Here is a 27,375-nt window from a genome sequence, read left to right on the forward strand (position 1 = left end):
ACCTCGTTGCTTATGCAGGAAAAAATCCACAGCAGCAAAAAGGGAGAGGTCGGAGACAACACACGGGCGATAAGGGAGGGGACAGACGGTGCTATAACTGCGACAGAGAAGGTCATTTTGCTAGAGATTGTAGGAGCAAGCCTAGGGATCGCAGAGATGGGCGTGACCGCTGCCGCGGAGAAGGCAGGGACAGAGATAGATATGACCGCTCAAACAGACGAGATAGGCAGGACAGCGAAGAGGAGGATAACAGTAGAGAAAGGTGACTAGATTCTCACACCAAAGCTCAGAGCAACAACAGCAGGGACAGTACAGAAATTTTCAACATACATCAGCTGCTGTTGGGCTCTGAGCACAAACCAGAAGTAATAATTCACATAAATGGCAAACCATACCTCATGTTATGTGATACGGGAGCCTGCATGACTGTGTTAAAAGAAGAACCGCCGCGAACGCATTTCTCAAAAGACGCTCGCGTTGTAACCTCTGCCTCAGGGCATACTACAACACAGTTCCTAACCCAAAAACTAGATTTCCTGCACTCAGATAGCAACAGATGCTGCAAGTTGCAATGCATTGTTGATTCCAGCTGCCCTGTAAATTTATTAGGGCGAGATGGTTTAATGAAACTAAAAATAGGTGTGGTGCCTGAGAGTAATGGCATGAGAGCAGAGCTTATGCTCTCTGAAACCCATGAACTAGCATGTCATTCAGACGGTGAGCCACACTATTACTGGACTTTAGACCTGCCACCAGTGCCGCAGCTTGTGACCGCAGCTGAGCGCTATCTACCCAGCTCATCATCCACCATGCCATTTAATGAGCTGCACAACACCATACGTTTTAAACAAACACCAGGCCCTGACTCGGAGTATGACACACAAATCCATCGTTTAGGACCTCAAAAGTTAACACTGCAACATCTCTACGTCACAAAAAGTGGAAACGCAGTATGTTCAGTGATACAGCCCCCTAAGGTCAGAGAGTTAAATCGAATGCCTATTTCACATGTTTCTGTAGCGAAAAGCCCAGAAACTCAATGGAGGGACCTGGGCACTATTCTTAAACGAGTACAAAACGATCATTACGAGAAAACTAAAGAAACACACGAAGGCTGGCTCCAGGGCCGCAGAACCGGTTGTATGAGATACACTCTAGGATGGGTGCTAAACACACAGCCCAGCACCCACCTGGATACCTCCCCGGACACATGCTATGTGATCGAGGAGGCTGAATGATTTATCTTGACACCCGTCGAGAACGCAGAACTAAAAATGCTTCCATCATCATTATGGTCAAACGGACCCACAGACGTAGGCCTAATAAAAAATGCAGACCCAGTAAAGGTAAAAGTCATTTCAAAACACAGACCAATGAAACCACAATACCCACTTTCTGCAGAAGCTAGAGACGGCATACGCCCAGTAATAGCAGACATGGTAAAAGCAGGAATTCTGATTAAAACAACAAAAACGACATGTAACACGCCAATATTTCCAGTGAAAAAAGCAAATACAGGAAAATATAGACTGGTACATGATTTAAGAGCAATAAACGACATCACTGAACAGATACCACCAATAGTGGCAAATCCACACACACTTTTGAATCACGTGTCACCACGAGAACAGTGGTTTTCAGTAATTGACCTGTCAAACGCCTTTTTCTCAGTACCACTACACCCCGAGTCACGTGGGCTGTTCGGTTTTACATTTGATGGCCAAAGATACACTTACACACGACTGCCACAGGGTTTCCAAAACAGCCCCACCCTATACGCTGAGGCCCTGAAACAGTCAATGTCCTCCTGCACTCTGCCTGCTCCAGGACAGTTCCTACTTTACGTAGATGACATCCTGGTAACCGGAAACACGCAGGACGACTGCAGGACAAACACTCTAGTGGTGCTGAGACACCTCGCAGAACAAGGACACAAAGTCTCTCAACATAAACTGCAACTATGGCAACCTAAGGTCGTATACCTAGGCCATGAACTAACAGGACAGGGTCGAAGGTTACTTAACAGTAGGAAAACTGCAGTACAAACTGCCCCAAAACCACTAACAAAACAACAAATGATGAGTTTCCTCGGCCTCTGCAATTATTGCAGAAGTTGGATTCCAGAGTTCGCCCTCAGGGCTCAACCCCTGCAAGACCTTATCTATGGCAAAGATATGGCCCTGACAGATAAGCTGACCTGGACTGCTGAAGCTGAAACTGCCTTCGCCAATTTAAAACTGGCTTTACAAACGAGCATGGTTCTAGCATTACCAGACTATGATAAACCCTTCTACTTATATGTAGATGGAGGCGCTGGATATATGAAAGCTGTGCTAACCCAAGCTTTTGGAGATAAACAACGTCCACTTGCATTTTATTCCTGTAAATTAGACTCAGTGGCCTCGGGCCTACCAACCTGTGTACAAGCCTGTGCAGCAGCAGCAGAAGCAGTAAAGAAGTCAGCAGACATCATTCTCGGCCACCCGTTAATAGTTAAGGTCCCGCACGCAGTGACCTCAATTCTATTACAAGCAAACTTATCATATTTGACACATGCCAGACAGCTGTCGTATGTAGGAATATTGTTGTCACAGTCACACATCAATATAGAGAAATGTGGTCAGCTAAATCCAAGCACCCTGCTACCTGTAGAAACAGATGGTGACACACACAGCTGCTTACACACACTCGATGAGGAAACAAAACCAAGGGCAGATATATACAGTTCACCACAAACAACCTTTGCAGATATTTTGTTGATGGCTCTGCCAGCAAAGACAGCACTGGGAAAAACTGTGTGGGTTATGCAGTAACCACAGTCGACACTGTCATAGAGGCAAGGCCTCTCACATCTGCAAATTCGGCACAAAGTGCAGAATTAACAGCAGTTATTCGTGCTTGCGAATTGCATAAAGATAAAGATGTCAATATACACACAGACAGTCAATATGTCTTTGCTGCAGTTCACCATTTCGCAAAAATATGGCAAAACAGAGGTATGATAACCTCTACAGGAGCACCAGTCCAACATGGCAGTCTCCTTAAAAAGCTACTACAGGTAATCACATTACCTAGGAAACTAGCACTATGCAAATGTGCTGCCCATCAAACAGATGACTCTTACATCACTAAGGGTAATAACTTTGCAGACAACGCAGCAAAGGAGGCTGCACAACAAAAACCAAATGTTTTTACTTTAACCTCATGCTCTCTGATACCACTAGAGGTCCTCAAAGACGAACAAAAGGCGGCTCCACAAAATGAAAAATCCTCGTGGTTAAAAGATGGCGCAATTCTAAAAGATGATATCATGACATGTAATGGGAAACCTATTCTACCTAAATCCCTACATAAAACAGCAGCATTAGTGACACATGGGAATACACACGTGTCGCCGGCATCAATGGTAGATATTCTTTCTAAACAATTCTACTCGAAAAACTTTGAAAACTCAGCTAAAGCATATATTAGAACATGCATGATATGCCAAAAACATAATGCACAGGGAAATTTAAGGCCAAAGAGAGGCCAATTCCCAACACCGCCACATCCGTTTCACACAATACACATAGATTTCATCCAATTACATAAGCACCAACAAGTAGAATATGCACTAGTAATCATAGACGTATTCTCAAGGTGGCCAGAAATCTACCCGGTAAAGAAAAATGATGCAATCTCAGTAGCAAAATGTTTGTGTAATCATTTTATTCCAACCTATGGAATACCAAGCCTAATAAGATCTGACAATGGCACACATTTTGTAAATGAGGTAATATCAAAAGTCTCTGAAGCACTGGGCTTCAGTATAAAGCATCACTGTTCATACCACCCACAGAGTGCAGGATTGGTTGAAAGAACAAACGGCACTATAAAACAAAGACTAAGGAAATGCATGGCGGAAACGGGTCGCCCCTGGCCTGAATGTGTGGGTCTAGTAAAAATGTGGATGAGACTGACACAAGGCTCACAGAAACTGACACCCTTTGAAATAGTACACGGGCGACCCTTTCCTCTACCCATTACAAGTGAACCGATAGACAAATCCATAAGAGAAACAACACTAGCAGAATGGATGACAAAACTGTTAGAAAACAAAGAAATAGTTTTGAACAATCAACTGCCAGATGATTCTCTTCCAGTCTCTTCCAGGTTGAAACCAGGAGATTGGATCCTGATAAAAGTGCTCCAGAGGAAAAACTGGAGCTCCCCGAGGTGGGAAGGACCCTACCAAGTCCTCCTGGCCACACCAACAGCCTGCAAAATTGCTGAACGACCTTCCTGGATTCATCAGAGCCACTGTAAAAAAGTGAGTGACAGCCCATAAACACTGAGACGCCAGCACCCCTGCCTGTTAGTGATCTGGGAGGTGGAGAGAGGGCTGTTTGGGTAAATCCCGCCCTTGTTCTTCTCGCCCCTAGTCTACTCACTCACAGGACCAGGTGTGTTCGGTCATCATGAAGACCATACTCGTTCTAATGGCCAGTGTCACAATTCTGTTGGGACTGCTGTTACTGATTCCACAAGAAGAACGACAGCACCACCTGGAGACAAGACTGACACATGACACAATGCATCCAGACGACATGACGCAAGATCACAACCACCCATGGATGAACAATGCCTGGTACCGTTATGTGTACAACTCCACAAGAGACAAAAACTGTTACATCTGTTCACACATGCCTCTCACTGCAAAACACTTGACCCTGTACGGCACACCCGCACCACTAAATGAAGGACTGTGCATATATGGGAAAGCTGCCCGCGGACATTGTAATAACCAAACAATGAGAAAATTGGAGAAGTGGATATGTCTGGGAGACCCTAACGTCCAGAACATCAACGTGACCGCAACCGTAGGACAAGAAGACCCGACCTATCTGATGGACCTATGCACTAATATCACCAACACGTCAGAGCCTAACAGGTACACGTACGCCTGTGAGGACAAACACTGGGTGAATATGTCACTCAGCACCCCAAACATCACTGTGCTGGCTGTGGTGACCACGTACACTTTTCCCTTATGTGTCATGTTTGTCAACATCACCAAAGGAGCAACTCACTACAGCCTATCTGGCACATGCCAATACACCCTGACAGTACCAACTCGTACAAAGAAACTCTACTGGGTCGAGGGGACCGGCTGGTGGTGTCAAGGATATGCCAATCAACCCCAAACCTACCTAGCCGTGCCTGAAAACTACGAAGGACAATGTGTGCCCCTGATGCTAAGTGATCACACCTTCGTGATAACAGCAGGAGCAGCCCGTGCGCGGACACGCCGGAGACGAGCAATACAACCACACGACCCAATTTGGGGCTCTGACGTCCCAAAGGAATTCAAGCTTTGGACCACAGGACAAAAGGTCGCCCATGCCCTTTTCCCAGGGGTAGGAGTCGGAAAGCACGCCCTTAGAATTGAAACTCTGAACTACCGTTTTGGACTGTTCCTGAATGCATCCTGTAGAGTGAATAACGCACAGAATGAAGAAATCGACGCCTTGCGCCTTAGTACAATGCAACACCGTGTGGCGTTAGACATGATTTTGGCCGAGAAAGGCGGCCTTTGTGTGTTGTTCAATACAACCTGCTGCACCTACATCCCTAATAATGTGCATTCCACCGACATGTCTGATGCACTGAACACGCTACGTGAGCTCAGACGAGTACAGCAGCAAGATTACACACACAACACCGAGGACTGGCTCACGTGGCTGTTTAGCGGGTCATGGAAGTCATTGCTCACTAAAGGACTAACATTCGTTGGGATGCTCCTTCTGCTACTTTGCTTATTTTCCACATGTGTACTGCCTTGTATTCGGAGTATGATAAGCAAAATGTTTACTGTACGAGTGCAAGCTTACATTGCATTATCTCAAGTTGAACAAGCTCAAGAACAGGTACAAGTTGAAGAAGACGATTTCTAAGCACTAAACTGTGTAAACCCACTAAAGTTGATCATGTACGTTTTCACAAAATGATACTCTAGTTGAAAATGCTTCTGCAAGTGACTAGTAGTTGAAGTACATAAATATATATGAACAACAGCAGGGAATGTTAAGGGATTTTGTGATTTTATGATGTTTTTCATGTTTTTCCTTTTTGATACATCTTCCTTTCAATGTTTCATTTATTTCAGTTCTCCTTATATTGCTCCATTTACTCATTTACTCATATGCTCCTGTTAAGAAAGGCTTGAAAAGCACACAGTGTTCACATATCTTTATGTTTTGTCTTTGCTTCTGTTCACACACATACACATGAGCCCTGCAGTATTCGCTGACTCCTGCGAAAGTCTCTTGCAAACACCCTGGGAAACAGGACCCAAACTGGCTTCTGTTTTCCTCGAGATAGAAACTGCACACACACACACACATATACACTGTGTCCCATACATGCCCAGATTGTCTGTTACAGCCTGATAAAACAGGGAATGCTATGATGTATAAATAAAGCTGACTACAAAGCCTCGGGGTGAGTATCACTCGATCACTCACCCGTGCGCACGTAGTTCTCTGAACAAAACTCTGACTGTTTCTGTATTCTTTCAATGTTTAAAAATGTCTTGCCACTGACATCTAGTTAGAGAAATTTAAGAGGCTTATCCCTCAAAACTGTAAATACAAAAAAGTTGCACAAAATAGTTTCCCACCACAGGAAATTTATTTTGAGTGTCTTCATAGTTTTATTTTTGAAATACACCAATTTTTATATACTGCAGGAAAAACGAAAATAAATATTATAATGCAAATTTGCAAAAAAGCAGCATATGCATTAAAATAAACTATTTCCAGCAGTGCAATTTGAGTTCTAAGCATCCCAGAAACGACACAGAAAGTCATAAAGTCAAAGATAACTTTTAAAAACACCAGTATAGGCTCATGAGGCCCTGATAGTAAAAAAAACCTACATTTCTGCGAAAATGACATCACTTCCGGTTTCGGGCAGGTAATGGCGGACATGCAAAAGTTCGCGCTGACGTCTGTTCCAGCGTAGGAAGTGTTTTACAAACAGCTGATCGGATCGGCAAAGCGTGTTTCTGGAATATTATGTTTTTGTTGCTGCAAGCGCTTTTTATGCAGTTTTTGCAAAGCTATATGTGGAAGGAAACCGTGACCTAGGACAAGCTGATGGCATAAGATGTAAGTACAACTCCTCTGGTTTCATATGCAAAAAAAATTATTGCTCTACCTTACGTGGTTGCAGAGCTACCGGGATTTAAAAATAGTTACGCAAAACGGAGCGTGTCCGCTCCGACCGGTTTTAAAGGGTTAAACCATGCACTGAATGCCACAGATTTCAACAGTACGTCTCAGTTTTTCTACACAATAGAGAAATGCTGCTGAAAATGGAAGAAATCTGTCAGCACGACTCTGTAAGTAACAGACGGGTAAAATTACAGATGAAAATGGCTCGTTGCACACACTGTACTATAGTAATAATACTTTTAAAAAATATATATATGCAGTGGATCCACTATAAAAAAAAATCTTCCTATTATGGATAATAAACAAAACCGGAACATTTCTGTCATTTAATTCATTAATTCATTCTTTCATTTGTTCATTATACAGAGAAAACCTAGAAAAAACAGAAAAATACAGTCAAAAGTCTCAAATTTCGTCCCTTCTTCACATTTTTCACAGCTGTCCAGTGGGCCAGGTTGGAGTTTTAGCGGGCCGAGTTTGGCCCCTGAACCTCATGTTTGACACACTTACTGATACAGTAATTAGCCTGCAAATATAAATATTTACTGACTAGATTACAACCATCTTGAGTATTTTGTAAGCTCCTTGAAGATGGATAGTGACAACTGTGAACGGCAGTAAAATACGTCATAACAGTATCACAAAAATATCCATTTGATTTGCGGGATATGTGAAAAGCGCACACTGCTTACAGCGAGATTACCACCAGACTTCCTGCTAGCGGGCAGGTCGCTGGAAAAACTGTCCTTATATTGAGCATTCACGTAATTATTACTCGATAGTATGACGCTGCTGACGTTTAATTACAGGAAGAGGTTTGGGAGGCGATTGGATGGCATTCATTTTACAAGCCCAGGCAGATAAGGGAGACAATGCGCCTCCACACCGGTCCATCCTGTACCGAGCCACCAAGAAGGGATTGTGTCTTACCGAACACCCCCCGCACACAATTCTCGTGTTCCGATTGGTTGAAACCATAGGTGTGTCAGGAGGTGTGTGCGCCATGTCGCGGTCCCTCTCTACGTTATTTCCTGCGGAGGATGACGTTTTTGACAGCAGGGAGGGAGGCAGCAGAGCCGATCAGCAGGCCCATCTGCGAGCGTCCCGGGACCGAAGCAGCTCTCTCCTCCTCCTCCTCCTCTGATAAAGCACAGGCGTCCATTCCGGCAGCGAGAGCTTGAAATGCTCCGGATAGCAGACTCCGAGCTCAGGTATTTACCAACATTTATTTCTATAATGTTATGTAACTGTGTAAGAAGCTCTCTGTGCAGTTGCCTGTTGATTCAACAAACTTTGTTATTCAATCGCGCAGAAAGTATAAGTGAAGTGGGCACTGTGGCTAACTTTGCATCTCTTTTCTCTTAAAACACACACACACACACTTGTCTTTAGTGGGATGTGTTGCGAGTGAGCTCAAGATAAACTTCCTTTAAGTCACGTCTTCATCTGTTTGTGACCAAACCGCAGACGCACACTGGAAGGCACGCTTCCCCCTGCAGCCCCAGATATGCTTCTATGTCACTCTCTGTGCAGCAATGCAAAGAGATACTTTGATGATGCAAGATTAATGTGGCTTTTACATTTACACTGTGCCTGATTTTTAAATTTATTTATTTTTAATCTGTGGCCAGTGGATGACATTGTTTTCGAAAAGTCCAAACAGCTGATCCAGATTCAGCACTGACAAATGTGAGCTGTTGCTTTTTTTCTTTTTTTTTCCTTTTTAACTGACAAAGGCTAAGAAAGGATGTGCAGCTTTCCAGGTGACTAGAAATATGATGCTTTGTGTTTTGATTTTGGCTCCTTTGTATCGTCTAACGTGCTCTCTCCTGAGTCCAGCCGACGTCTCTGGCTGCAGCTCCCGTTTCCTCTTCTCCTTTAACCTAAAGATAGAGCCCTAAGGTCTGGGATCAAAGTTCCTCTGGGAGTTAAAACACAATGTCCTCTGAGGTAGAGGGGAAGCATGGGCTGGACTCAAACGGAAATATAGTCAATTAACTTTGCTGTCACCCTGTTAGGGCTTTAATATATGAATGAGACAGGCCATAGTTACAGGCAAGTTGGGACCATGAAAATACTGTGACATCCACCTAATCCATAATAAATAATAATAAAGTAGAGACAGAGGCAGCAGAGTAAGTTTTCAGTGCAGTTTGTGTAGTTGATTAACGAACAAGTTTAAAATTTTTAATATGCTGTATTTAAATTAAATCCAAGAAAACCAGGAAGCGGTCACATTTTAGAAACTACAGCCTTATAGTTTCACCTTTCTCATAACTCCAAGAGTTCACCAACAAATCGCCATAGCCTCTGCAAAATCACTTAGATTTAACAGTCCATTAAGCGGCGTCTAGTATCGCTTTTTAATTTATCTCTTATCTACTGTTACAGTGGTGGATATGGAGGTGGCATGAAAGGGCAGCTTCAGATTTTTTTTTTAAAAATTCTGTCTGATGTCAGTGTTAGCACATAACCTTCTGTTTGTGAAGGGCAGCCAATCAAAAAAAAGTGTGGGGGTGATTATAAAAGGAGAGGAGCAAAACCAGTCACTGGGTGAACTGAGGGCTTGCATGAACACCTAGTGTAATATTATTAACTACTATTTCAAACTGTGACTTTTATACATATGTGTGTGTGTGTGTGAGAGAGAGAGAGACAAAATGTCCATCGCCACGAGTTTGAAGGCATTTTTGAGGCTCAAAACGTGGCTTTAGTGTCAGGGTCACAATTAAGTTATGGTTAGGTTTAGGCTAAGGGTTTGGGTTAGGTATTCATTTTTGATGGTTAGGGTAAACGGCTAGGGAAAGCATTATGTCAATTTGATGTTCTCACTAGGATATGAAAATGTGTGTGTGTGTGTGTGTGTGTGTGTGTGTGTTGGACTCTGTAGACTCCAAGAAAAATAACAATATGTGGAAATGAGTATCATGGCTGGACTTTAACTCGTTGATCTGTGGTTTATCTGCTGTGTATTGTTGCAGAATGTACAGGAGTTACTCAATCTACCCTTTGATGAAGAAATCTCTTTGAGCAGCCAGGGGCATCAAATTTATCAGCGGGCACACGCTCTGCATCAAAGCAATTTAACAAACCAGTTGGTCAGCAAGTTTGTCAATGACTGCCCAAAAAGTTTGCCGTGTTTTGTTAGAAAATCCTTTAGGCACAGGTTTAATACACTCTGTATGGTGCAGTTGACGCGTGCTGCAGGTGCCGGCATACATCTGTTTGCACACCCGTACTTATTTACCTGCATGGTGTCAGAGTCCTGTCACGACCTGTCCCCTAAATGCTGCAACACAAAGACTAGATAAACATACACAAGCATGCTCGGATCAATATAATCCTTGCTGTTGGGGCTCAGGAGTTCACAGAGGGCATGTTTCCTAACACAGACAGCATTTTATCAACTTTTTTCAACTACTTTTTTTGTCATAGTGCATACTTTAAGTCTAAAGTAGCTTAAACAGCGAAAGTTGTACAGTCACACTTTTTTCATGCATGCCTTACAGATGTGTGCAGCTGTGCAAGCTGAGATTGTGCATCGCAATTTCGGCAGATTTGATGTCATTAAAACACAGGTAAAATGGTAACGCAATACTGAATAATGAATGAGTTGCATTTTAAGAGGGTTAGGAAAGCAGACCATCCATCTGAAAGGCCTGTCTGCAGGGAAGACTTGTGTTTTTCTGCATTTATCCTACAAACTGTGCGTCTGTGGTCACCTCCTTATTAGGTTTTGCAGCCAAAAAATGCTTTGGATGGTTCTAATCTGCTTATCAAAAAAGTCTGCAGTAACATCTGCTGTTATAAATTACTGGAAGTTGGAGAGAGCACCTTACAGAACACGAGCATTGGCCGTGGTGCTGTTGTGTTGCGTGATGGCTCAAACAGATGTCCTTTACCCCGCTGTGAGCAGCTGTGAGCTCCAGCAAACACCCACCCACACACCACGCAGCAAGATCCACTCTTGAAAGCAGACGTGCAGAAGAAGAGACAGGTCGACAGTTTACTTCTGTCTTGATTTTAATCCTCAAGAGACAAAAGTGACTTTAAATTGTGTGCCGTAGACCTAAAAGCTATTCGCATAGTGTAAACAGTGTATATAATAGACACTATATGCTCCGTGCAGGTTCATATATCAGAGTGAAAGGCTTTGAATTCAGCTGTATGTGTGAGTACTTTGGCTGAACAGATTGGGATTAAACGTGTGAAAATAAGTCATTTAGGATAATGTGCTGCTGTTGACTCACAAGGCACGGTTCACTTACGAACATAGTCCTCACAATACTAACTTAACAGACTTTTTCTTATGGCACTTTTACCCCGGTGGAGTGAAAGACAGTGCTTCATTTGCATTTTTCAGACAGTCGTCTCACACGTTTGACAGTAAACATGCGTTCCATTTTTGTTTTAATATTTGCTGCTTGCTCGGTGCCTCCTGTGGAGTCATATTATGATGTTTTGTAAGAATGTGGTAAATGTTTCATTTGTTACCTACTGTTGAGTCCCTGAGAGGGTGTCCAGTGGATAAACCTCGGGATGCACTCACTGCTGTTTATGTATTGTAAGATGAGATGAGAAATGCTTCATATATCAGCGCTTTAGTAGTCTTCATGTGAAAGCACACGGCCTGAACTTGTCCATCTGTCCATCAACCAACCAGCCATCCATCGCTTATCTAGCAAATTGCATAACTGTATGAAAAGTTAAGCCAATGCATAAAATCTGATGGCCAAGAAGGGGATGGGGACTTCTGGTTGCACAAAGATGTCAAGTTGCACAGAAGTTAATGAGAAAACTAGCAGCTCACTTGTTCTGTGACCTTAATAAACACTTTCCTGATCTGCGTATGTTCTCAGTCACTAGTTGCATGTCTTATTTAATACAATATGATAATATTTTTGTACATTATAGTCCTGATAGACTGCAAAGTACAGTAAACTTTATCATACCTTATAAATGTGCAGTGGCTCTTAATTTCCCAGTTCCATCCAACCTTCGCTCATCGCATCAAGTTTCAAAATAAACATGATGGAGATGTTCAATACGATCAGTTTGATGTTTAAAAGGAGTTTGTGTTTGTCCAAACCTTAGCAGAGGTGTGCTTTCATACTCACAGACTTCATTGTCCTCATCCAAAATCTCCTTTTTTTACAGTCTGGTGAGTGAGGGTTTGAGTCCCTGATCTCTACCATGGCAGGGGATCACTACAGCCCCCCATCCCCACTGGGGGATTCCCTCCTGGGAAGTCCACTTTGTGGAGACCTGATGGAGGATCTTCGTGATATCTCCCAGTCTATAGGGGGTGACGCACTGGGGTTTGATTTTCCAGAGTACCAGAGCACTGGTTCGGGGTCCAATAGCTCTGTCGCACTGGGTGAGTATGAGGGCTAGCTTCATCACCAGTTTAGATTGGTTTCCAAGGACATATGCTTCAGAGAACTAAAAAGCTATCTAACACCTTCTGTAGGGCTCTTGTCTACCTTGCTGTTTTGGTCAAGATTTGGAGCCTAATATGGCTTTAAATTACATTATTAGAAGCTTATTATTAGATTTGGCTTGACCCAAAGACCCCAATTTTAAAAACATATATTTACTTGCATAAATGCTACCCCAACTTCAACCCATTGGTAGCACTGGAGTGCAGAGACAGGCGAGAAACTTGGTGGAAAGAATCGGGGGCGCGATCCTTAATCATGCCAAATGTTAAAACTTGTAACCTCTTGTCGTTTTAATCTTTTCTGCTATAGAGACCTTGACTCCAGCCTCGAGTCCATCATCAGGAGTGTGCGGAGCAGCGGCAGGCCAAGACGAGAGCGGCAGCACCCTCAACCTCGAGTGCCGGGTGTGCTCTGATAAAGCTTCGGGCTTCCACTACGGGGTGCACGCATGCGAAGGCTGCAAGGTAAGAAACTTGGGACTTAAACAGGGATCGTGTAGCCAGCTAGAGCACATCGACTGCATCATGCAGGCGTACTTTGACGCGAGAAAGGCGATTAAAGCAGCGCAAAGATATTAATATAATGAAAACACAGTTCAACTCATGGTTCTTTTGAATGGTACAACTAAAAGTTTAAAAAAAGATGACGTGCATGCCTGAACGCACGCAGCACCAAAACACATACAGAAGCCTGGCAGCGCAGAGGCGCCTGACCTGGAGACCAGTGGAAACTTTCTGAGACACGCAGCCGGGTCATGTGAGGTAGAGGACATGACGGCTAGGCCTGTCACCTCTGTCCTGGTTGGCACAGAGCCAAATTCAATGACATTAATACACACATGCACATTTATAAACACACAGAGCAGCTACTGACACAGGGGACTGCTCTACTTTGCTAAATATTCCCTTTTGGGATTTGATGATTAGTAAAATGTAGTTTTCGCTGCTTTCATTTTTCCTTTATCTATGTTTTTGGACATTCTTCACAATTTAGGGATTAAAAGTTTATTTTAAAACACCGACACTGAGAATATTGGGTAAGTGAGACCGCTGGCCTCAGTAACCAGTGCACGTGTTAAAAACCATAGAGGACGTTCGCTGCATTGTTTGTGCAGTCACATGAGATCACTGCACCTTCACAGCTGACCGCAGGTTGTTGCTGCTAATCTGAGATTTAGTTTGCTACTTTTGCATGACTTTTTAAACTCTGACCCTTTCTCCCTGTTGACGTCTCATGCCTTGCTTCTCTTTAATAAAGATCTTTCGCTTTTCCACGACATTGCCGCTGATTGGATATGTGAGATGTCTCTACTTCTGCATTTGCACATAGGTTGGGGGGTTTTCTGATGAAAAACAATGACGGTTGATCACTGTGCTGGCTCTAATGCTAAAAAAGTGCATCTGCTGCATAATCTATTGCTGTCTAACTCTGTAGCTGCCCACGGGGGCTCTGTTTTACGACACACGTCTCATTCATCACCACAGTCTTGCTGTCAGAGTGGCTGCCAGCGTTGGCACGACACCTATCACCGTGTCATACAGCAGCTGTTCTGAAGCAGGGATGTGATGACCTTGAACTGTTGAACACCGCACATGTGACGGGGCGTGCTCTGACGGCACTGCTTCTAAACTCTCTGACTGCAGTAATCTTGTTTCTGATATGTCACAGTCACAGTTCGCGGTTACCATGCTGGACGGGCTCTGTGGACTATTTTCAGCACCTCGCTTCAAAGAGAGGCGCACTATGCAGTGGGACTGTGAACGCGCTGTGATGTTGCCCTACCAGGGTTAAAGTCTGTGGTGATAATGGGCCTGAAACATTAGAGCAAAGGAGATATTATTAGAGTCAGGAAAAGCCTTTAGTGATAGAAAATTGAAAAAATGAGAGAGACGTTTGCTCCTAAGCGTTGCACAATCGTTCTCTTTGTTTATGTTGTCAGCCTTGCTGCTCGCCTCCCGGCTAAGATATCGCAGCACAGTACTGGCCTTTGGTTGTGTCTGTTTTCCCAAATACAAACATGCAGGGACATGTATGGCATAAACACACACATCTGTTTTTCCTCCTCCTGCAGCTCTGTAATGTTATGTAATGCATTTCTGATGACTGTAATATGGCCTTCAGTGCTCTCTATTGGCCGATTCCACCCCCACAAATGAAATTCTTTTGCTTAAAATTGACACAAAAGTGGCGTATGACACATAATAAAACTAATTAAATTATATAATAGCTGCTATTCAGCATAAATTCAGCCAGGTGTAAGATGATGTCTTTAATGACCATTTGGCCTGTTGGAAGATTTTACTGATGTAAGTGGAGTATGCATTAGAATATCACGCGCCTTGCCTTATCTGAGGGCTATAATGTCTCCTCCAAAAAGAGATGTTCTTCAAAAAAAAGGTCAAGTCTACTGCACATTTTTAGAGATCTTTTTCTTTAAGAAAAGGTGTAATTTCCCTCAAATGCAATCCAAAGATATTAACATTGATCTTGCCAGAGCTTAAAAGGTGCACATTTAATGCAAAAATGCATAAAATCTGCAAACTGTTAACTGTTTTGTTCATGACTCTGAGCAGGGTGCTAATGCAAAGGCACTGGGTCCCATTCACTAATATGTGCACATTAATGTACTTTGCACATGCAATACTATGCAAGTCTTGAGCCATATTTCTTTAAATCTTTCTTGGAAAATGGGAAACAGGATGCTGCAGTTTAATGAAACGTGTGCAAGCATACATGGAAATAGAGTATATAAGACAAAAACAGAGTTTGTACAATTTTAACAAGCTTGAAAGTCAATATTTGTTATGACCACCTTTCTTTTTCAACACAGCCTGTACTCCCTTAGACAAGCTTACTTGTCATTTCTTTAAGTGGTGTTCGTGGATAGTTCTCGAGGCTTCAACAGCCAGCCTTTCACTGTTAGTTTTGAAGTTTGTATGTTGTGAGGTGGTGCAAAATGTGTTTGCAGAGTACAAATGAACTCTGGTAAGAAAATATAGATATATGTTAGTTTTGTGCATTTTTTGCTTATGCAGTGTGGTTGAACGACAACCACTGAGAAAGCTAAGTGATAACGTCTTTTTGTTCTGTCTGTCAAATCAGGGTTTCTTTAGGAGGACCATCAGGCTGAAGCTGGAGTATGATAAGTGTGAGCGGAACTGCAAAATCCAAAAGAAGAACCGAAACAAGTGCCAGTACTGCAGATTCCACAAGTGCCTCTCTGTGGGCATGTCCCACAACGGTAATGGAAAAAGTTGAAAGTTTGCAAAATATCAGCCAGTGTAGTCACAGTTACAGGATTAGAGTAAACAGTAAAACACATAATCTGAGAACAAGCTCAAACAACCAGTGATAAACTTAAAGGTCAGGCTAAGTTTGCAAACATTAGCTACCATAAGCTAGCTATTATAAGCTAACCAAAAGGGTAAAATTGTGATTCTACCTGTCCAACATCTGTGGATATGGAAAAACTGGTATCATGCATCTTTTCCCCATATGTGGAACTAAGGTTGCATGTATGTAACAAATTAGTCTGATCAAAGCACTGCTGAAACATCGCAGTGAAAGAACTTGAGGGTGATTAGCCTGATGCACTGTGAACTTCCCATAAGAGTCTGAACATCCTCAGTCTCAACATGTGCTCTTTAAAACATCAGCAGTTTGTCGTTCCTCGGTAATTTAGCTCCACTTCAGTCAGTATGCTTTTGCTGTGACATCTGGCCCGTCGTCTGCAGTGACTGCTGGAGGGTCACTGAGTTTGTTGTGATGACCTCCCACTAGCAGCATCAGAAACATGAGAGGAAGATGGCATGCCTCAGAAGAATAGAAATAGAACAGGATGTACCAGATCTGTTGTACGTGATTTTCTTTCTTTATTTTTTTTTGTGCATATTTGAATCCTTGAATATTTGCTGAGGCAGCATAAGCCTTATGGCTCCATATGTCAATTTATTGTGCAGTGTGAGGGAGGAAAAAAAAGAAAGTCCTGTGGCAATTTCTAATGACCAGTGTTTTATGTACCAGCCATCCGGTTTGGTCGTATGCCCCAGGCAGAAAAACTGAAGCTCAAGGAGGAAAGCAAGATGGTTGAGAAAGAGGTGGAAAGTCCCTTAATGTCTGACCACAAGTTTCTGGTCAGGCAGATCCATGATGCCTACATGAAGAACTTCAACATGAACAAGGCAAAAGCACGGCTCATACTCACTGGAAAAACTAGCAAGCCGGTAAAGGGGAAAATAAAGTTTGAGAATATTCTCTGCTCTATATCTCTGCCCTCTGCCTCACCGACAGATTCTGTATTTCCCAGCAGCCTTTCATCATCCACGACATGGAGACGTTCCAGCTGGCGGAGAGAACGTTAGCGGTCCATATGATAAACAGCGACTATCCGGAGTCTGACAGCGTCCTCGGACAAGTGAGTCCGGCTGCGTCGTGTGGGGAGCTTCGGCAGAGGGAGGCCGAAGCCAGGCTCTTCCACTGCTGCCAGAGCACCTCAGTGGAGACTGTCACAGAGCTAACAGAGTTTGCCAAGGCTATGCCGGGTTTCCAGAGTCTGGATTTGAATGATCAGGTGGGTTTCAGGTTGCCTTCTATGGTGAGAAGCGGAAGGAAGAGCAGATGAGTGTTTTCATGCTGTGGCCTTTCTATTTACCTTTTAGGTGACTCTCTTGAAGTACGGTGTTTACGAAGCCCTCTTCACCCTCTTGGCCTCCTGCATGAACAAGGACGGACTCCTGGTGGCCCGTGGTGGAGGCTTTATCACCCGTGAGTTCCTCAAGAGTCTCCGCCGACCATTCAGTGACATGATGGAGCCCAAATTCCAGTTTGCCACACGCTTCAACTCTCTGGAGCTGGACGACAGCGACCTAGCTCTTTTTGTGGCTGCTATTATCTGCTGTGGAGGTAAAAGGACGATAATAGGTGGTAGAATAATAATTTAAAAGACAAAAAGACATATTTGAATTTTCCTTCTTCATTATCTTGTCCTCCCCCACCGCTCCCAAAGATCGTCCAGGCCTGGTAGACGTACCTCTAGTAGAGCAGTTGCAGGAAAGCATTGTTCAGGCGCTGCGGCTCCACCTGCTGGCCAACCACCCAGATGACACCTTCCTTTTCCCCAGACTGCTGCAGAAGTTGGCTGACCTCCGGGAGCTGGTCACTGAGCATGCTCAGCTGGTGCAAGAAATCAAGACGACAGAGGATACTTCCCTGCACCCGCTGCTGCAAGAAATATACAGGGACATGTACTGAGTATATAAACTGAGAAATGCATATGATTGTACAGGAAGGAACAGCAATGCAGCTTCTGAGGCTGCTGCACAAACCGGAGCAAAACAAAGATCTGTTTTTAAGGAGGGGGGAGGCAGCTTTTGTTGGGAAAGTGACTCCTTCCGCTTCATTAAGAGGACGCACAGTGGAAAGGGAGCGTTTTTTAAACCATATATGTGCAGAGGTATCATTAAAGGGTTAATTTTGTTGCCCAGCAGCACCAGAATGTAATGGAGCTGAGTGCCTTGGATGGCAGCTTTTACACATGTGAAGAAAAGTGAATCTGAAGCAGGCTGTGCAAATTAGCATATTGTGCAAAGAAATTTATGTACACATATCAAAAAATACGTGGGTATGACTGCTGACCTCATGCGTGCGTACACTGAGGATAACTATACCTGTGAACATAATAGATTAGGGCCCTCTGGATGTGGTTTATGTCATTTTCTTGTTCTGTTACTGCGTACTTGTGGCACGTTTGCTTTGACTACCTTGACAACTCGCACAGAACTCATCAAGTGTCATCGTTACTTGCTGCATGAGTTCAAGTTTCTCCTGTTTTGGGCACAGCTTCTGCCTCCAACACATAACAGATAATTAACCTTACTTCTCCCGCAGGCAATAATCTGTTATTTGATGTGTCATTTTTATTAATCCTCTGCCCTGCTGTTAAAAGCAAACACAGCGTGATAGCTCACTTTTTTTTCTTTTAATTCAGATTTTCAGTGTTACAGAGTACATGTTTATGTACAAATCCTGCCATTATGTAAAACTAAATCTCAAGGGGAAAAAAGTGCTAACAGCCAGTACTTTATATTTCCAATACAAACAAAATAATCTGTTAATTAGCTTGTGTTGTGTTTTGGAAATATAACAAGACTGCCTTAACCTCAGTGTAAGGGACATGTGTGTATTTGCAGGCCTCAAAAAGAGGAGTTGATCACCTTATTTTTCTGTACTTGGACTCTGAACCGCGATGTAGCATTGCGAAGTTGTTGTAGGTCATAATGAAATATTTTATCTTTTATATATGTACATGTCTAAACATGCTGTTGATGTTAAAGGAAATGTGTTGTAGTCTGAAATAAACTAATCTATTTAACATCACTTTCTAAATGAAGCCATCAGCTCTTCAGAACATACACCAAACTCTTTATGGTGGAAGCTTGTTTCTGTGACTTATTTCATTTTTTTCATTGTTGGTAAATCAAATTCTGAGGTATTATCTATAAATTTTGACTTTTAATTCAATTCAATTTTGTTTATACAGCGCCAAATCACAACAACAGTCGCCTCGAGGTGCTTTATATTGTAAGGTAGACCCTACAATAATACATACAGAAAAAAAACACAATAATCATATGAGCAAGTACTTTGGCAACAGTGGGAAGGAAAAAGTCCCTTTTAACAGGAAGAAACCTCCAGCACCACCAGGCCCAGGGAGGGGCGGCCATCTGCCATGATTGGTTGGGGTGAGGGGAGGAAGACAGGATAAAAGACATGCTTTAAAAAATATATACTTACTCAGAAGTTTGAGTCAACAAGTCAATAATCTGAGATATTGACTTAATATTTTGACTTAGCTCTTCCTGCCATTTTTTCCCCTTTCAGTGGTGAAAACAAGCTTTCACATTTTATTTGTCTGAAATAAATTATTATTAAATTATTATTTCATTGGCTAGAAATAAAATACATAAATAAAATAAAAAGCTTTTACCTACTGGACTTACATTTTGACTGTAGGAAAAGTACTTTTTGCTATTCATGCTATCAATTGGTCATTCAAATATTATTATTTTTTAAATTAAACTGCTTAACAGTACAGTATCCAAAGTTACATATTTTACCGCTCTCTCTATGTCATTTTTAAAATACAAGTGACGCTGTTATAATCGTTGTAACCACATAATTATTGCTTTACAACACCATCATATTGTAATACATTTGGTTGTCTTACCGCTCCAGTCCAGTGGGTGGCGGTAAAGCTTCACGAAACAACACTGATGGACTGGAAGAGAAAACCAGGAACTGACTTTCTGCTTTGAGCGATGGAGGAAAAGGCTGCGAGTGATAACCCTCAAAAAACATTTACGTGCCAGTTGTGCAGTTTAACTAGCCCCTTTACTTACTACGGACAGAAACCGCCTAACACCAGAGCTATCGTGTAAGTGAAAATGAAGCAAGAAAACAAACAAACAAACAAAAAAAAACAACCCGTGCCATTTTTAGAGCTCTGGTGTTAGCAAGGCTAACGCTAATGTTGTTAGCCGCTATGTAACTAACTGCATGCTACGTTGGACACGGAGAGAAATAAAGTGCCCAGCAGTGACTAGACTGCACTTGGAGCAGAATAAGGCTTGAACTATGTACATGTGCCCTTCATGAATTAAAGTTGGGCCAGAGTTAAGCATGTGTGTTGTTGTCTGTCGTTCGTCAGGCTGCTTGAGGAGTGTTTTATCACCAAGGACCCCTTCAGTCCGGACAGGGAGAAGTTTCTAGTTTTGGGGTCCATTTGCAGCCTTTGTGGCACTTATGTCTGTGTTGGATCGGTAAGATGTCTCATCATATCGTCAGAATATTTTCCTATCATTTAATCTCATCGATATTAAACAGTGTTGCTAAGATGCAGACAAACTCAACCAGGAGGACTGTCCTCAGCTGTGGGCCGAAGGTCCTTTTTGGATTTTAAATCCTGTGCTTTTGTCATAATTTTCCATTTGCAGATGCATGTCTGTGGTTTTGATATTTTGCTCAGATGACTCTGCGATCATGTGGCTCAAATGCTGAGTGGGCTTCATGGTTCTAAATCTCTTGCAATCAATATTCAGTCTTACAAGTGGATGGTGAAAATAAGTAAAGTCCAAAGGGTAGTGGGTTCTTATGCAAACATAGAGAGCCAAATGCTGAACTTTTGTCATTTCTGTTTTCTTCTCACTTTGTTAGGACTGCAGTCTTTTCTACACCAAGAGGTTCTGCATGCAGTGTGTGAACAAGCACTTGGACCAGTTTCCCCATCAGATTCAGGTCGAGCTGGCTAAGAAGAAGCAGAGTGCAAAGGCTGCAGTGTCGTGAGATCAGGAAAGGAGTCCACAACGCGTGTGTGTAAAGGTGACCACGCTGGACCAACCAGGAAAACAGTGGTTTACACTGTGAATCAGACTGATGGACTTTCCTGCTGGATGTTATTTATTTATCTTGAAAGAGATTTATAAGGGTGACATCTTATTAGGTTGATGGACCTTCCCAGCCCGTTGCTTGTGGAGGCCAGTTCGGCAACTATTCTGGGAAACAATGTGAACTATATACACGTGCGACTCCACAAACAAGTATAGCTACTGTGTAACAGTTTGTTTTAGTGGCAGAATGTGGCACAGTTGCATCATCCCCCTTGAGTTACATTTAGCTGCTGTGTTAAGCATTTACTCCCATTTTATTTTATTTTTTTACTTGAAGCATACACAGGATTGAATCCACATCTCTGCTTCCATCTGCGTAAACTTGAGCAGTGTCTGTGAAGCACCATTAAAATAAAAACATTCTCTTTTGCATCGGCTGTCTGACTTTTTCACTTATTATTCCAATTTACCTGTCCTGAGTCCAGCGTTCACTTCAAGGATCGTTCCCTACAGCACCACGCACCGTTTACAGCAGCATAAACACATTATGGATTAAACAGCGATAACATCGATATAACGCACACGCTCGCTGTGTTTATCCCTACATGTTCAGAGGCTTCTCGAGGGCTAATTGAAGCAGCATGGCCTCGCAGGCAGGCCCCGGAGGGTTTTTTTTCTTTTACTGGCATATACTTGCAGAGGAATGCAGATGACACTGAGCTTAAGTTTCCCTTTGATTATTACAGGGTTCCTACAAAGCCCACAGAATGCCAATAAAGTTGATGATCACTAGTTAAATAATGACTTCTTTTTAAAAAACAAATACAAAATGAGAACTCTTAGGGGGGAAATTGCTGTGAAACTGAAAGTGATTTTTTAAAGCGGTTTCTATTTTCTGTTTAAATTCTGAGCACGCACACGAGCAATTACAGCCAGTGAAGCACACAAACCAGCCCTGTGGCACCAGTGGCGAAGTCTGACAGCGATAGGCACCGAGCCAACGATGACGAAGCCCTTCGCTGATGTCACTGAAGGGTGAGTGGGTGCCTCTTTTCTTTTTTTTCGCCCCCCTTTTTCTTGCACTTTTCTCGCATTGCAGCCCCCAGGTGTCCTTCAGTGACCTTGGAGCTGTAACTGAACAGAGCTACAGTGATCGTATTAAGCGTGTCCAATCTGCTTACGTGACGCCAAATCAAATCAAGCAGCAGTATCTGTCAGCACTCGCACAATCGTTTGATGACCGATTGCCGCCGCGGTCCCGTACTCGGAGCGCTCTCTCTGCCCGGTAATCCCTGTGTCAGGTGTTAACACTTGCCATAATTGTGTTTTTGATCCCCCGTGAGGTCTGATCTTCTTTTTTATTTTTAGCGATCGTGCTAATGAGCGAGATAAAACAACACCTTAAATTTGTAACTACACCCTTCCTTCCCTGTGTCCTGACTCCCGTGTGTAACGAAACGCAGTAATTAGGCCATATTCATGTGCACAGTTATTCCAGCTCAGCTCTGTGTAAGAGTTTCTGGGCGGTTCTTGGTTCAGACCAATGAATCGCCTTCTCTGTTTAAATAGTCCTTGATGTCAACTTTTCTTCTACACTCCGAGCTGCCTCTAACGCCATGTTGGCTCTTATGACTTGATGTGTTTTCATCTGCCTTACTACGGAGTTGACAGGAGTGGCTGTGTTAAATCCCCCCTCCTCTTCCTCCACACACCCACCCAGCCAGCCTCCCGTGCGCCTTCGGAGACGCTTTTTCCCCCCACCTCTGTATTTTTTTTTTATTTTTTTTGGATGATACGCGCGGAGCATGCATGCATCATTCCCGTGACTGTCCGTTTGAAAGGAATACTATTTCGGAAGCAGCGATTTGAAGCACGAGTGTGTTGTTTTTCGTCGTCGTATGTGCAACAAAATGTCAGATGTTCGCCTTTCTAACGCGAGCCCGGTGGAGAGGGTGGATGCTCGGCAGCAGGACAACGTCAGACCTTCGGTTCGCAGAAATCTTTTCGGTAGACCGGACCCAGACGAGATCCGCAGGGATGCGGAGACTTCGGAGCGAGAGGAGGTGCAGCGTTTCAGGGAGACTTACGATTTCGATCTGGTGGAAGGCAGGCCGCTCGCTCCGCGCAGTTACGACTGGGTGCAAGACGACGACGCACCGGAATTTTATAGCAGGCAGCCTCACAGCAGACCGAGAGGCTCTCCCGGAGACAGCAACCGGCTGGATAACGACGGCGGTGAGAGGCCGTCGGGTCTCCAACCAGGCAAAAACGGTTCGAGGAAAAGGAGTGCAGAAGATGCAGGTGAGAGCTGTCATCTTTTTAGTTTTGATTGGTTTTATTTGGGCGTCTCGGAGGTGCAGCAGCAGCAGCAGTTTTGTGTGTGTGTGTGTGTGTGTGTGTGTGTGTGTGTGGTTCAACCACAGGCTGCCATCGGTCGCTGACCGTCTTATTTTGAGTTGTTACTGAAGGTGAAACTGTGCGGGACGTTCTCTGAGAACAAAAACATGCCATATTACTGATGATGCACACCGTTTCCTTCTCAGGCAGCTGATCGCCTGCGCACAAATGCGTCTGGTGGCTTTTAAAAATGTACTCCACGCGACAACATCCTGATAACTTTTTCTGCGTGTGCTTCCCCCCCCGCCCCCCTCCACTTCACTACAGACTCTTGCTCCACCGAGTGTATGACTAAAAGGTCGCGTAGTAGCGATGGTGGCGACGACGACGACGACAACGATGACAAGTCGGATGGTGCAGGAAGTCAGACGATAACAGCCGCGGAGGAGAGACCCGGCAAACCCGAGGGCTGAGCGGTGCTTCAGCGGGCAAACAGCGCCAGGTTAGGAGTCAGTGTCTGCGCAAATAACCCAGCATGCTATTTATGCGCCATGCAGTGGCGGTCCTAGCCTGTTTGGCGCCCTGGGCGAACACTCCCTCTGGCGCCCCCCCCCCCCACACACACACACACACACACAACGGCTACCAAACAGCCATCATAATTCGTCATACAATGAGAACAGGACAAATCAACAATTGACAATGACTAACTAATATTAAAATCTGTAACATAATGTATTGTTTGGAGTTTAGTCTGTTACTGTTACTATTTTTACCATTTCTTCTTGGGGCAACTGTAACCCACATTATTTCCTTAGGGATTAATAAAGTATTCTGATTCTGATTGTTTCAGGATGACCTGCCATTATCCAATGACACATCTGTTTACCTGTATCATTTGTTCGTTTCTTCTCCTCTTCTTTTCTCTTTTTTCTAAACTGAGCACCTGATAGCTTTGAACTTTTCTTGTCCATCTTCCATTGGTTTTAATTTTGCACTCCAGTATGAACACCCATCCCTCAACCAGAGGATCACCACAACATAACCTGATAGACCTACACCTTAGTTCACAGATTAACTTTGTCTAGGGTTTATTTCTGGGATTTCACACAACCCAGGATTCAAATCATGAATACATAATGGGCTTGGATTTACCACATTATGAATGAAATGTGCTCTATTTGGAAGCAGCAGGTCTCCCTCCCCTTTCGACGGGTTATGTGTGAGACTTTAAATCATCAAACTGTAAATTATAAATTTTAAATTGTTAGTGATCCCTTTACCCCGAGTCCTAAAGTGTATATTTATTTTCTTACTCTACTATATTTATTGTTCGTTTATTTGCACTGCTGTAACTGGAGCCTCGTCGTCTCCTCTCTCTATATACTGGACTGTATGTAGCGGAGATGACAATAAAGTTTACTTTGACTTCAGCAGCGCGCAGGTGCACCGAGGGCTCTCGCGCTCAGTTTTTGTGTATAGAATTTCGAAAAAACATCGGTGCAAATTATAAGTCTGTATCATAATGTCCGGTGTTTTCGTGTTTGTTGTTTTGTTTTTATTTTGTTTTATTTTGCGAGTTGGTTATTAGATGCTGCTCCAGCCAGCCAGAGAATCCCCCGCCGCCCCGCCCTCTCCTCCCTGTGCCGCAAGCAGCAGGCGCACCTCGCAAACGGAGGGCGCCCTTACTCCCAGCAAATGGGCGATAGAAAACCGATCGGTGCCTATGACATTCCCAATATGCGCTGGCTGCCGTCGGGGCAGCATGAGTACGAGCATTTTTTTATTTATTTATTTATTTATTTATTTATTTTTTGCCGATGCCCGTGATGCCGCCCCGGGCAACCGCCCGTGTCGCCCGTATCTAAAACCGCTACTGGCGCCATGTCATGTAAACACAGTGTTTCAGAGTATGACTGGTCAACCCTTTATTGTGTGTGTGCGCGTGAATAACTGCCTTTTTCCGTTGTACCATTCAACAGCCTCGTTTCCTCTTTATGTCCCACAGAGCAGAGAGGAGAGACCTGTTGCTGATGGAATACTGTAGCTTTTTTTCTCATCATCTGACAGAGGGGAGAGATTTTGTTTTTTTTTAATTATTTTTATTTTTTTTAAAGCAACCTTTTCCTGCAGAAGAGAGGAGGGAGAGGCTGCACAAGCACTGAACATGTACACTATCAAGTTTTGGCACTCATATTAATTAATTTGCCTCAGAAGCAGCAGACAATGTAGCATTGTGCAAATTGATTTTTGCTCATTTGTTTTGTATCTACTACCTATGTTTCAGATGTAGCACATAAAAAAAGCATATTATGCTTTTCATACTTTTTTTGTTAATTGTGTTTTAAGTGTAAGTGTGTGAATTTGACATGGGAAGTTGCAGTGCAATTTCCAACAGAGAAATATTATTTTTGTTATAGTGGTCATTTTTAAAAAATCATTATTCAGGTAATTGATATGAGTAAAAAAAGGAAAATAAATAAATGCAGATTTTTTTTAAAAAAAAAGTCAGGGTTATGTGGAAACAAAATGTCTTCACTTTTTCTATGGCTTTATTCTCCCAGTGTTAAATATCTTTATTTTGAAGGTCCAGATGGCCACACTGTAAGTTGAAGGTCCATCTAACTGGGAATAGCCGTGATAGATAAAGTTTACACACAGATCATGTCTCCCTGTTTCCCAGTTTTATGTCATTATTTTATTATAATAATTTTTTAAGGATGGGGGAGGCCCAAAGTTTGTACCTTTAAAAAAAAAAAAAAAAGAAATTCTCTGGGTGAGGGGTGGGAGGGGAGGGTGGCTAAACTGCTGAGCAATATCCAACCAAATTTTCTTTTTTTAACAGTATTTGCTAATAATCCTAAGATTTAGCTTTTATTTTGAAATTAGGTAAGTTCATATTCTATTTACTTTTAGGCCACATATCCTTCCCCTTAGTAAGTAATGCATGTTGTCCAGGTCAACATAGATAAACTATGTTTAAAAAAAAAAATCACTGGGCCTTTTTCTTTTATGCAAATATGTGAATCAAAGATTTGTTTTTGTGGTGTGGAATTCATGTGGAACATGCAATTGCACTATTCATTTCTCATTTTAAGTGAGGGCAGAAAAACAAAGTGACACCACCTCACTCGGTGTAAAACTTTGAAGTGTACCTGTGTGCCTCATTTTTTTTCTTTCTTTCTTTTTTGAAAAACACTGAAAAATTATACTAACTTATTTATGTTGAGCTTTTTTTTTTTCTTTTTCTATCTTTTTTTTTCGTGGATGTATGTATAGCTTCCCAAAGCATAATTTTTTGCATTTTTTTGTAAATATATATTTTCATTATTGTTTTTAAGATAAATAAATAAAATAGCAAAACTGAGCCTAATAATTGATTTTATACCCTGTGCTTGTGTTTTTTCACCCCCCTATTTTCTTTAAAATGCAGCTTGATTAATTAAAAGAGCAGCGCTTGTATACTAGAAACAAAAGCCGCTCCACCCTTCACAAACACCCTAAGTTTAGTGATCCGCCCATGTAAACTACAAGACTGATCATAGTAATTATCAAGTCTTAGGCAAAGACCTGGGGTATTACCACATTGGAGAATAATTGTTCCTTTCAGCATGTGGAATGACAAAGCAGCTCTAGCTACGCAATAAGAAACAGTCAAATCACTCAGTGAAGAAGTATTTGTCACACTTTTTAAGGCACTTTACTATTAAATAATGTGCAAAATGAACTCTGCTTCCTATGAAGCTACTGCTCAGTAATCTTATATATCTTGTATGCTGCAGGATTAAATCCCTTATGCTGCAGCAGAGTGCAGACTGCGACTGTGCTCGAGCTTTTTCAGCCAAGCTCTGCCTCTAAAGTTGAAAACAACAAGGGTATGTCCTGAGGAAAAGAGAGGGAGAGACAGAGAAAAAAAGTTTTTTTTTTTTTGTAGTTATTGCCCTTCCCTGTCTCCAATCACAGCAGAGAGAAGAAAAGCAGACCACTTAGGAGCCAGCC

General features: G+C 42.8%; 3 protein-coding genes across 7 annotated transcripts in view; all 3 read left to right on the forward strand.

The window, feature by feature from the left end:
* Window positions 1-19,025, forward strand: part of ppara (peroxisome proliferator activated receptor alpha) — a 54,304-nt gene extending 35,279 nt beyond the window's left edge. The window contains exons 1-9 of one of the 5 annotated variants that reach the window (XM_025899321.1): window positions 8,024-8,425; window positions 10,724-10,792; window positions 12,372-12,591; window positions 12,965-13,119; window positions 15,758-15,896; window positions 16,679-16,878; window positions 16,962-17,225; window positions 17,314-17,557; window positions 17,661-17,905. In XM_025899321.1, the coding sequence (XP_025755106.1) occupies window positions 12,408-12,591; window positions 12,965-13,119; window positions 15,758-15,896; window positions 16,679-16,878; window positions 16,962-17,225; window positions 17,314-17,557; window positions 17,661-17,905 (1,431 nt within the window). In that variant the 5' untranslated portion in view covers window positions 8,024-8,425; window positions 10,724-10,792; window positions 12,372-12,407. 5 annotated transcript variants of the gene reach the window in all.
* Window positions 19,026-19,876: 851 nt separating this feature from the next.
* Window positions 19,877-21,471, forward strand: cdpf1 (cysteine rich DPF motif domain containing 1). The gene is made up of 3 exons (XM_003450695.5): window positions 19,877-20,087; window positions 20,361-20,472; window positions 20,867-21,471. Exons 1-3 carry the CDS (start codon window positions 19,972-19,974, stop codon window positions 20,993-20,995), a joined length of 357 nt encoding a protein of 118 aa, XP_003450743.1. The 5' UTR covers window positions 19,877-19,971; the 3' UTR covers window positions 20,996-21,471.
* Window positions 21,472-21,949: 478 nt separating this feature from the next.
* On the forward strand, window positions 21,950-26,754 carry cdkn1ba (cyclin dependent kinase inhibitor 1Ba). The gene is made up of 3 exons (XM_005455558.4): window positions 21,950-23,340; window positions 23,704-23,878; window positions 25,385-26,754. Exons 1-2 carry the CDS (start codon window positions 22,938-22,940, stop codon window positions 23,847-23,849), a joined length of 549 nt encoding a protein of 182 aa, XP_005455615.1. The 5' UTR covers window positions 21,950-22,937; the 3' UTR covers window positions 23,850-23,878; window positions 25,385-26,754.
* Window positions 26,755-27,375: the final 621 nt, after the last annotated feature.

The sequence above is a fragment of the Oreochromis niloticus genome, linkage group LG17 (assembly GCF_001858045.2).
Source record: "Oreochromis niloticus isolate F11D_XX linkage group LG17, O_niloticus_UMD_NMBU, whole genome shotgun sequence".
NCBI lineage: Eukaryota > Metazoa > Chordata > Actinopteri > Cichliformes > Cichlidae > Oreochromis > Oreochromis niloticus.

Coding starts and splice junctions, on each gene's coding strand:
- cdkn1ba (XM_005455558.4), top strand. CDS start 22,938: ATGTGCAACAAAATGTCAGATGTTCGCCTTTCTAACGCGAGCCCGGTG. Junction 23,341..23,703: donor AAGGAGTGCAGAAGATGCAG/GTGAGAGCTGTC, acceptor ACTTCACTACAG/ACTCTTGCTCCACCGAGTGT.
- cdpf1 (XM_003450695.5), top strand. CDS start 19,972: ATGGAGGAAAAGGCTGCGAGTGATAACCCTCAAAAAACATTTACGTGC. Junction 20,088..20,360: donor CCTAACACCAGAGCTATCGT/GTAAGTGAAAAT, acceptor GTCGTTCGTCAG/GCTGCTTGAGGAGTGTTTTA. Junction 20,473..20,866: donor CTTATGTCTGTGTTGGATCG/GTAAGATGTCTC, acceptor TCACTTTGTTAG/GACTGCAGTCTTTTCTACAC.